At 42.9% G+C, this 11,130-nt stretch overlaps 1 protein-coding gene across 1 annotated transcript in view; it reads right to left on the bottom strand.

Moving 5' to 3' along the window:
- Nucleotides 1-6,616: 6,616 nt before the first annotated feature.
- The window catches only part of LHFPL5 (lipoma HMGIC fusion partner-like 5), a 9,999-nt gene continuing 5,485 nt past the window's right edge, over nucleotides 6,617-11,130 (bottom strand). Inside the window, exons 3-6 of the mRNA XM_010848732.1 lie at nucleotides 10,902-11,130; nucleotides 10,514-10,788; nucleotides 7,673-7,699; nucleotides 6,617-6,772 (exon numbers count right to left, since the gene is read on the bottom strand). The exon at nucleotides 10,902-11,130 is cut by the window's right edge and continues 1 nt beyond it. Coding sequence (XP_010847034.1) covers nucleotides 6,617-6,772; nucleotides 7,673-7,699; nucleotides 10,514-10,788; nucleotides 10,902-11,130 — 687 coding nt within the window. The remainder of the gene's footprint in view (nucleotides 6,773-7,672; nucleotides 7,700-10,513; nucleotides 10,789-10,901) is intronic.

Genomic DNA, 11,130 nt, shown 5'->3' with positions numbered 1-11,130 from the left:
ATACATAGATTATCTGGGTTTATATCCTACCAAGTTCACTCTTTTATCATAATCTTTTGTCCTTAATTCACATCTAGTTATTGCCCATTTTAATACTGTAACAATAACAAGCCTTGCTTTCCATTTGGCAGAACTGGACCATGTTATGAAAGTATCAGCTGCCTGCAATTTGAGCTGTGCCCTTAAGACATTTCACTGGTTGCTTTGGATTTATTAAATACAGAGGAAAGTATGGTCAGTGTTGGAAATTAGAGGACTTTTTAAAGGACCCCAATGATTCTTACCTGGTATTCAAGCACTTACACAATTCCCTCACCTTTAACGTGGGCTGGACTTTGTGACTGTTCAAAAGTAACAAGGTGTCACTTTTTGGTTACAAAGGGGTGGTGGCTTCTGTCTGTGCTCTCTGTGTAGGAACCCTTGCTCTGGGGAAGCAAGTTGCCAGGTGAATAAGCCTTTGGAGAGGCCTTCAGCTAGCAAGGAACTTGGGCCCTTGGCCCAACTACCTGTAGAAGCTGAGTCCTACACCCCTGAGCTTGGAAGCAGATCCAACACCTTAGTTGCAACCCTGTGAGAAACCTTGGTGCAAAGTCACTTGGCTAATCCTTGCCAATTCTTAACCTGACGAAGGGCTTCCCTGATAGCTCAGTTAAAAGAATCCACCTGCACTGCAGGAGATCCCAGTTTGATTGCTGGGTCCGGAAGATCCCCTGGAGAAAAGATAGGTTACCCACTCTAATATTCTTGGGCTTGCCTGGTGACTCAACTGGTAAAGAATCCACCTGCAATGCGGGTAGATCTGGGTTCGACCCCTGGGTTGGGAAGATCCCCTGGAGAAGAGAAAGGCTACCCACGCCGGTATTCTGGCCTGGAGAGTGCAGAGTTGGACACAACAGCAACTTTCAACCTGCAGAAACTAAAATGTTTTAAGCCACTGAGTCCTGGGCTAATTTGTTATTCAGCAACAGGTAGCTAATAGAGAGATGTAAGATAGTGAAAGCATCTAGGAAGGACATCGTTCTGGTTCACATTCCAGATATAAATCATAAGGCCTTCCTCTGTTGACCTGCTCAGTGCTAGTCACTGTTCAAGCTTGGTGATCACAACCATTCCTGGGTCCCAGCCAAAGGCAGAGGAAGGAGTATAGTAAGCTTGGTTAGAGGAGTGCTAGTTTTATTGATTTTTCTATATACTTTCAAAGATGAAATCTGAATTTAAAGATCAGACCACTTGAGAAAGGCTGATGATGCGTTACTGTCAATGAAAATCATCACTTTATTGGAGAGGTTGAATTCTGAGTTTTCTTGAAGATAAAGCAAAAGGTGAAATGCTGACTCATGTGACTCAGATTTGCAGATCTTCTCCAGGTTGGTAAACATCCAGTCCTCCTCTGGTGAAACTCAACTGTTTTTGAGGGCAAGGTGAAGGCTTTTGGCAGATGTACCTGAAGCCCCCCAGAAGCTTCTCTGGACCTTCATAGTTGCCATTCTAGTGAGAAATCTTTTAAAGACAAGGAAGCCTTAGAATTTTTTCTTTTACCTTTTGTAAAAAGTTACAAGAAATAACAAACCTAGCTAAAAACATCACTAAACTGCAGAATTGGCCAAATTCTGTCACTCGTGGGTGGTCCAGTGGTTAAGATTGCTTTCATTGCTGTGGGCCAGGGTTTGATCCCTGGTTGGGGAACTAAGATCCCACAGGCTGTGTGGCCAAAAAAAAAAAAAAAGCTTGCATAAAGTAGATGCCTGACAATGAAATAATTTTATCAGCACAAGAAAACATGAATGTGATCACTCATAAGTCCCATCCCAATGGTTCCCATCATCAACAACTGGGACGATGCTGAGATACTCATACTTAGCCTATCAGCTAGAGGAGAAACTGTACTGACTGGGCAGGTGTCCGAGTACATTGGTTAAAAAGCACACCCTGCAGCCCAGAATAAGAAGCCTGTTTTCCTTGTTACTGCTGGTTGATCAAGAGCCATTACAGTTTTGTTCAGCATTTACCCCCTTTCTACCTGTGAGAGAACAGCACGCATACGTTACTGAGGGAATGTACCAAGGTCAGAAAAAACACTTGTTCTTCCTGGATCACTCGCTGCAGATAATCAGCAAAACCCTGCTTTAACATACCATCCTGAGGACAGGGAACAGCCTAAAGAGCCTGTCTTTGTCTTGGCATCTGCTACAATGAGGTATTACCTAAATTGTGTTCCCCTCTGGGGACTGGTAAGATTCACCAATTAACTACCAAACCTAAAGTTTGTTTTCTTTTTTTTAACGAGAGGGTCATCTATACTGTAACAAATTACTTGGCTACTAGTAACTTTCTGAAACTGTTAGCCCATTCTCTTTGGGTCAGTATAGGCACTGAAAAAATAAGGTTTTTGGTTCCCAAAGGGAAAAAGTCAATTTAGTCTTGAAAGTTTTTACATCCTAAAGTTACCCAGTCTTTATGAGACTTCCTGATGGATTCAGGTTCCCGTAACCCCTCTAGTCATTTCCTCTGTGCATCAATTGAAAAAAAAAACCTGAGGAAAAAAGCAAAGGACTCCCTAAACCTCAACCTGAAACGGTCCAGCATGGTGACAGCCACCTCTTTTTAATTGCCCTCTAAGAGCTGGATGGCAGTTTCTGGGTGCTTTGAAACAAGTATCCTCAGTGAATTAGACTGTCGGGGACTCACCCTAGACACAGAGTCATTCTGCTGTCATTTTACAGAGAGGCCTCGAGATGGTAAAGCGACTTGCTGGGGTAAAGGGATAGGAAGAGAAGGTGGGTTCCTAGTCAGGAGAGTTAAACCATTACTCTGAACGTCTTGGATGTGGTCACTGCATTTCTGCCTCACTGGAGTTTTCCGAATGTAGTAAGTGGTCTTATCTTGAAAATCTTGTCAGTTTCTAACCCTATAATGAAAGGCTTCAGGACTTCAGGCCTAGACTAGCAGACACAGGGAAGCATGGAACAAGTTTTCTGAAGAATTTGATTTGCTCATTTTTCCATTGTCAGGGAAATAGATGATCTGTCACATTAAAAAAAAAAAAAAAGCAAGATTATAGACTTTGACATTGTTAAGCAAATAAAAACGCAATACTCACATTTTAATTCAGTTCTACAGCAGACAGCAAACTTCCTCATTAGTATATAATATCAGTGTCCCTCAAGTTAAAATTCATAAATGTCTTTTAAGATGTAAAAAAATATATAGGGCAAGAAAAAAGACAGTTTAGCTTTGATTCAGTAATGCCACCCCAGAATTTATCAACAGAAGCAAAAAAGTTTTCCGTGATAGCAGTCCTAAATAGCTAACTAAGGTCTGGTTTAGCAGTGAAATGGTACAACAGTGCTGTGGAGTTCTGGGCTTTTAAAAAAATTGATAACATTGCAAAGACATGAGAAAATATTTATACTCTTAACAGTTTGCTACTCAAAGTGTAACCCCTAACCAGCAGCGTATCACTGCGGGGCTGCTTAGAAACACAGTGCTTGGATTTCTGAACTTCAGCTAAATTAGTCTGAATTTTAACAAGGTTCCTGAGGTAATTTATGCATATTAAAATTTGTTGTTCAGTTGTTCAGTCGTGTCTGACTCTTTGAGACCCCATGGACTGCAAGCATGCCAGGCTTCCCTGTCCTTCACAATCTGCTAGAGCTTGCTCAAACTCATGTCCATTGAGTCGGTGATGCCATCCAACCATCTCATCCTCTGTCGTCCACTTCTCCTCCTGCCCACGATTTTTCCCAGTACCAGGGTCTTTTCCAATGAGTCAGCTCTTCACATCACGTGGCCAAAGTATTGGAGCTTCAAGTTCAGCATCAGTCCTTTCAATGAATATTCAGGGTTGATTTCCTTTAGGATGGACTGATTTTATTTCTTTGCTGTCCAAGGGACTCTCAGGAGTCTTCTCCAACACCACAGTTCAAAAGCATCAATTCTTTGGCACTCAGCCTCCTTTATGGTCCAACTCTCACATCCATATATGACTACTGGAAAAACCATAGCTTTGACTACATGGACCTTTGTCGGCAAAGTAATGTCTGCTTTTTAATAGTCTGTCTAGGTTTGTCGTAGCTTTTCTTCCAAAGAGCAAGTCTTTTAATTTCATGGCTGCAGTCCTGTCTGCAGTGATTCTGGAGCCCAAGAAAATAGACCCTCTCACTGTTTCCATTGTTTCCCCACCTATTTGCCTTGAAGTGATGGGACCAGATGCCGTGATCTCAGTTTTTTGAATGTTGAGTTTTAAGCCAGCCTTTTCACTCCTCTCTTTCACCTTTAGTTCCTCTTCGCTTTCTGCCATGAGGGTGGTGTCATCTGCATATCTGAGGTTATTGATGTTTCTCCTGGCAATCTTGATTCCAGCTTGTGCTTCATCCAGCCCAGCACTTCCCATGAGGTACTCTGTGTGTATAAGTTTTAAAAGTAGGGTGACAATACACAACTTTGACATGCTCCTTTCCCAATTTTGAACTAGTCTGTTGTTCCATGTACAGTACTAACTGTTGCTTCTTGACCTGCATACAGGTTTCTCAGGAGGCAGGTAAGGTGGTCTGGTATTCCCATCCCTTTAAGACTTTTCCACAGTTTGTTGTGATCCACACGTCAAAGGCTTTAGCATAATCAAAGAAGCAGAAGTGGATGTTTTCTGGAATTCTCTTCATTTTTCTGTGATCCAACGGATGTTGGCAATTTGATCTCTGGTTCCTCTGCCTTTTCCAAATCCAGCTTGAACATCTGGAAGTTCACAGTTCACATACTGTTGAAACCAAGCTTGGAGAATTTTGAGCATTGCTTTGCTAGCATGTGAAATGAGTGCAATTGTGTAGTAGTTTGAACATTCTTTGGCATTGCCCTTCCTTGGAATTGGAATGAAAATTGACCTTTTCCAGTCTTGTGGCCACTGCTGAATTTTCCAAATTTGCTGGCATATTGAGTGCAACACTTTCACAGCTTCATCTTTTAGGATTTGAAATAGCTCAGCTGGAATTCCATCACCTCCACTAGCTTTGTTCATAGTGATGCTTCCTAAGGCCTACTTGACTTCACACTCCAAGATGCCTGTCTCTAGGTGAGTGATCACACCATCGTGGTTACCTGGGTCATTAAGATCTTTTTTGATATAGTTCTTGTGTATTTTTGTATAGATCTTGTGTATCCTTGCCACCTCTTTTTAATATCTTCTGCTTCTGCTAGATCCATACCATTTCTGTCTTTTATTGTGTCCATCTTTGCATGAAATGTTCCCTTGGTATCTCTAATTTTCTTGAAGAGATCTCGTCTTTCCCGTTCTCTTGTTTTCCTCTGTCTCTTTGCCTTGTTCACTGAGGAAGGCTTTCTCGTCTCTCCTTGCTGTTCTCTGGAACTCTGTGTTGAGATGGACATATCTTTCCTTTTCTCCTTTACCTGTCACTTATCTTCTTTTCTCAGCTATTTGTAAGGCCTCCTCAGATAACCCTTTTGCATTTCTTTTTCTTGGGGATGGTCTTGACTATGTTGACTATGAGGGCTACTCCATTTCTTCTAAGGGATTTTTGCCCACAGGAGTAGATATAATGGTTATCTGAATTAAATTCGCCCATTCCGGTCCATTTTATTCACTGATTCCTAAAATGTTGATGTTCACTCTTGCCATCTCCTGTTTGACCACTTCCAATTTACCTTGATTCAGGGACCTAACATTCCAGGTTCCTATGCAATGTTCTTTACAGCATCAGACTTTACTTTCACCACCAGAGACATCCACAATGGGGCATTGTTTCCCTTTTGGCTCAGCCTCTTGATTCCTTCTGGAGCTATTTCTCTGCTCTTCTCCAGTAGCATATTGGGCACTACCAACCTGGGGAGTTCATCTTTCAGTGTCATATCTTTTTGCCTTTTTATACTGTTCATGGGGTTCTCAAGGCAAGAAGACTGAAGTGGTTTGCCATTCCCTTCTTCAGTGACCACGTTTTGTCAGAACTCTCCACCATGACCTGTCTGTCTTGGGTGGCCCTACATGTAATGGCTCATGGTTTCATTGAGTTAGATGAGGCTGTGATCCATGTGATCAGTCTGGTTAGTTTCCTGTGATTGTGGTTTTCATTCTTTCCACCCTTGAGGAATGACTACAGGCTCATGGAGACTTTCTGATGCAAGGGACTGATTGTGGGGAAAACTGGGTCTTACCCTGATGGGCAATGCCATGCTCAGTAAGTCTTTAATCCAATTTTCTGCTGATGGGTGGGGCTGTGTTCCCTCCCTATAGTTTGGCCTGAGGTCAAACTATGGTAGGGATAATGGCAGTAATGGTGACCTCCTTCAAAAGGACTTATGTCAGCATACCACAGCTCCCAGGACTGTTGTATTCAGTGCCCCTGACCCTGCAGCAGGCTACTGTAGACTCACGCCTCTGCCAGAGACTCCCGGACACTCACAGGCAAGTCTGGCTCACTCTCTTCTGGGGTCACTGCTCCTTTTTCCTGGGTCCTGATGCACACAAGGTGGTGGTGTGTCCTCCAAGAGTCTGTTTCCGCAGTTCAGGGAAGTTCTATAATCAAATCCCATTGGTCTTCAAAGTCAGATTCCCTGGGGGTTCTCCCTTTGCTTGATCCCCAGGTTTGGAAATCTGTAGTAGGCCCTAGAACGTCTGCAACGGTGCAAGAACTTCTCTGGTATAATTGTGCTCCAGTTTGTGGGTCGTCTGCGGCGGCTCTATTGTGGGGCTAACGGTGACCTCCTCCAAGAGGACTTCTGCCACACACCACGCCTCGCAGGTCTGCTGCAGCCGGAGCCCCTGTCCCCATGGCAGGTTACATCATCTGGTAAATTTGTGGGGGTGGGGGGCAGTACTGATTTACTGTTTTTCAGATAAGTATGTTTATGTGGTCGGGGATTGGAAAGTTATTGGAAAAACTTAAAATAGTTAAACTGGAGATATCTGTCCTACCCACACACAGTGCCTGAGCAGCTCTGAGTCCTCAGTAAGTGACAGCTGTCAGGAATATGATGCCACTGTGGGCTGTTCCTTCCCTTCCTTCCTCTCTCCCTCCTTCCTTCCCCTCCCCTTTCTTTGTTTTTAAAAGGTGTTCCTTCATGTTCTCGTTAATTCACATCTTAGAAACCTAAAAGACAATAAGGGAATTAACATGTTATGTTTCCTTTTCAACCAGATATTAAAATTGATTAAGTCATGTTTTGCTTTTTGCTTCAGCTATCAGGAAGCAGGGAACTAAATTTAATACCTAGTACACTAATGCTATTAGCCCAGATTTCTGTAATATTTGTTTTCCTTTCTATGTCTTTTATGTTTCATTAGGTTTTCCACCATGTCTCTTATAAATCTTCTGAAAATAAGGGTCCAAATTACAATAATGACTTCTAAAAACAGTCTGTTCTTATTGGCCAGGCTCCACAAAAAGAAGAGTTTATGAAACCACCTGCCTGTTTTAAATTATTTCTTCTCTCCCTTTGTTTTTCCTGCTCCTCAAGACACAAGTAAAACTAGAGGATTCTTGTTTGCCCCTTAGTGACGGTCTCCTTTGCCAGCTAGCCCAATGCCCCCTCCCACTCAACACTCCACACTTATCCCCCTGCCCCTCTTTCCCTAGGTCCTACAGCCCAGCCTCATGAGTCATTCTGCAAGGCTATAGCACTTGCAAAGACACACAGACCACCCTCCAGTGCAATTACTCACCAATGCTCCAGCTGCTTCAGACTTCCTCTGCAAGGAAAGAGAACAAACAGGATGTGTTTACAATCCAGCCTTGTTTCCAGGCTCATTGCCTGCACACTATTGCCTCTTTTATTCACTATCAGGAAAGCTTGCCCTTTTTGTTCATAATGTTTATCAGCTTGTGCTTCCATCCTGCGTGATCGTCTCCCCTACTAGACTTGAGGTCCAAATGTAGACTTCCTCCCTCGCTGGACCTCTGGGCCAGAAGGTGTCGGGGGAGATGGCGGGGCAGATGGATGAGATAACGAGTGGAGGTACTAGAAAGACAGAACGTGGGGAGAACTAACATTTAGCCTTCACCTACAATATGCAGGCACTGCTGGTGCTTTATACACACTATCCTCAGCACAATTTTTTTTTAAGATCTATTTTATTTTTGGCTGTGTTGTGTCTTCCTAACTGCACATGGGCTTTCTCTGGTTGTGGTGAGTGGGGGCTACTCTTCCCTACAGGATGCGGGCCTCTCACAGAGTGGTTTCAGAGCATGGGCTGTAGGTGCACGGGCTTCAGTAGTGGCGGCCCTGGGGCCTTACAGTGTGGGCTCAGTAACTGTGGCGCAGGGGCTGAGTTAGTTGCTCCACAGCATGTGGGATCTTCCTGGATCAGGGATCGAACCCGTGTCTTCTCCATTGGCAGGTGGCTTCTTAACCACTAGGCCACCAGGGAAGCCCTTTTATTTTTTTTATTGAGATATGATTTACTAACATAAAATTTACTCATTTAAAGTGTACAAAACGGTGGGTTTTGGTGTATTCACCACATGATGCAACTATCACCTCTGATTCTAGAAATTTTCATCACCCCCCAAAAAAATCCTGTGACTTTTAATGATAACTCCCAATTCCCCTCTCTTCCCAGCCCCAGGGAATTACTAAAATTTGCTTTCTGCCTCTTTTGATTTGCCTATTCCGAACATTTTATATAAATCGGATCATACAATATCTAGTCTTTTTTCATCTGGCTTCTCTCACTTAGCAGTGTTTTCTTCCACATTGCAGCAGTCACCAGTGCTTCATTTCCTTTTATGGCTGAAGAATAACTCCGTGTATGGATACACACATTTTGTCATTCAGTCCTCAGTAGATACATGACTCTGAAAACTACTATGAACATTTGCACACAAGGTTTGGGGGGCACATATGTTTTCAATTTCCTTGACTATTTGCCTAGGAGTGGAATTGCTGTGTCACATGGCAACTCTGCTTAATCATTTGAAGAGCTGTCATTCTGCTCTCCACAGCAACCACACCATTCTACATTTTCTCTAGCAGTGTGTGAGGATTCCAACTTCCTCACATGCTCATCAGTACTCGATATTTTCACCTTTTCTGTGGCAGACATCCTAATGGGTATAAAGTGATATCTCGTTGTTTTGACTTGCATTTTCCTAATGGTTAATGATGTTAACTATTTTTTCATATGCTTTTTAGCCATTTGTATATCTTATTCAATGAAAAGTCTATTCAAATCCTTCGCCTATTTAAAAAATTGGATTATTTTTATTGTTATTGTTGAGTTACAAGGGTTCTTAATATATTCTGGATACTAGAATTATGATTATGACTTACAAATATTTTCTCCCTATCCATGGGTTGCCTTGTCACTTTCATTATGGTATCCTTTGAAGCACAGAGTTTTCAATTTTGAGGACATCCAGTTTACTTATTTATTTTTCCTTTTGGTACTTGTGCATTAGATGTCAAATATAATCCTAATCCAAGGTCTTCTCTAGGAGTTTTATAATTTTATATCTTACATTTAGGTCTTTGATCCATTTTGAGTTAATTTCTATATATGATGTGTGGTAGGTGGCCCAACTTTATTCTTTTGCGTATAAATATCTGGTTATCCCAGCACCATTTATTGAGAAGAGTATTCTTTTCCCCATTAAATGTTCTTGGCACCCACGTTGAAAATCGATCAGTTGTAGATGCTTGATTTTATTTCTGGACTCTCTGTTTCATTCCACTGTCTACCCTATGCCAGCGCCACACTGACATGGCCATTGTAACTTTCCAGTAAGTTTTGAAATCAGGGCATGTGTGCCCTCCAACTCTGTTTTTCTTCATGATTATTTTGGCTATTCTGGGTCTCTCACATTTCCAAATGACAAGCTGATCCTAAAATCAAGCCAGCTGGGATTCTGATAAAAACTGCATTAAGTCTGTAGACCAGTTTGTGGAGTATTGCCATCTCAACAACATTAAGTCCTCTGATCCATGAACATGGATACTCCCATTTATTTAGGCCTTTAAACATGTTTTTTTGATTTTCACATACAAGTTTTACTTTTTTATTAAATTTATTCCTAAGTGTTCTTTTTGTTGCTATCATAAATGAAATTGTTTTTTAATGTCATTTTCACATTGTTCATTGTTAGTGTATACAAACACAGTATATTTTTGTATATTGTTCTTATATTCTGCAACCTTGCTGAAGTTGTGTATTATTAGCTTTAATAGTTTTTTAGTGGATTATTTAGGATTTTCCATATACAAAATCATGTCATCTGCTAACAGAGATGGTTTTACTTCCTCTCCAAACTAGATTTCATTTCCCTGGCTATAATCTCTGGTACAATCTTCAGTAGAAGAGCAGACAGCCTTATCTTGTTCCTGAGTTTTATCTTGTAAAGTAGGTATTTTTTACAAATGAAGAAAAATCTACCTCCTACCCCCTAATGAGGGGAAATGAAGCTCAGATCAGAAAATGGATATATGGAGAATCCCAAGGTGACTCTAATCTGAGGGAGCTAGGCTCCCATCACCTGGAGTCCAGGAGCCATCACATCTGCGCCCTCACCTGCCTCTCCTCCTTCCAGAGCAACTCATCCCTCTGCTCCCCATTGCTCCTCTCTCCACCAGCAGACTCCCCTGTTATTGCAAGACCTAGCCTCAGTGCTGCCTTCCACGGGAAGGCCACACCTAGCTCCCCAGGCTGGACCAGGGCTCTCTCCCCGGAGACCCTGAGAGTGCAGGGGGACGAGGACACCCTTCTATCACAGGCAGCCTCTGCCACGTAGGTCTGTCCCTGCCTCACTACGTGCCAGCCTGCAACCCTCCACTGACCCTTGGGTTCTGGAACAAGAGCTGTGTTTGATTGGTCTTGGTGTCCCCACCCTTGGCCAGGGGACACACCTCAGGCAACTGGCAGAGAGGAAGCCTCAGCTCCCTGGGCTGGAGAGAATTACCTTTTCCATCAGCCTTATAGTCATCAGGGAGCAGCTTGTCCTGGCGGTAGCCCAGCACAAAGGCCAAGAAGGAGAGGATGAGAGCGTCTCCAATGCTGAGGATGGCAAGCATGAAGGCCCAGCGGATGGTGCAGTGACCCAGCGTGTATTTGCCTGTCTGCTCTCCACACATGCGCCGTACCTCACTTGAGTCCCAGCCGTCTGGGTAGACCAGGCAGCCGATCATCAG

The sequence above is a fragment of the Bison bison genome, unplaced genomic scaffold (assembly GCF_000754665.1).
Source record: "Bison bison bison isolate TAMUID 2011002044 unplaced genomic scaffold, Bison_UMD1.0 scf7180017864270, whole genome shotgun sequence".
Classification (NCBI taxonomy): Eukaryota; Metazoa; Chordata; class Mammalia; order Artiodactyla; family Bovidae; genus Bison; species Bison bison.
This window is presented reverse-complemented; position numbering and strand designations above follow the sequence as displayed.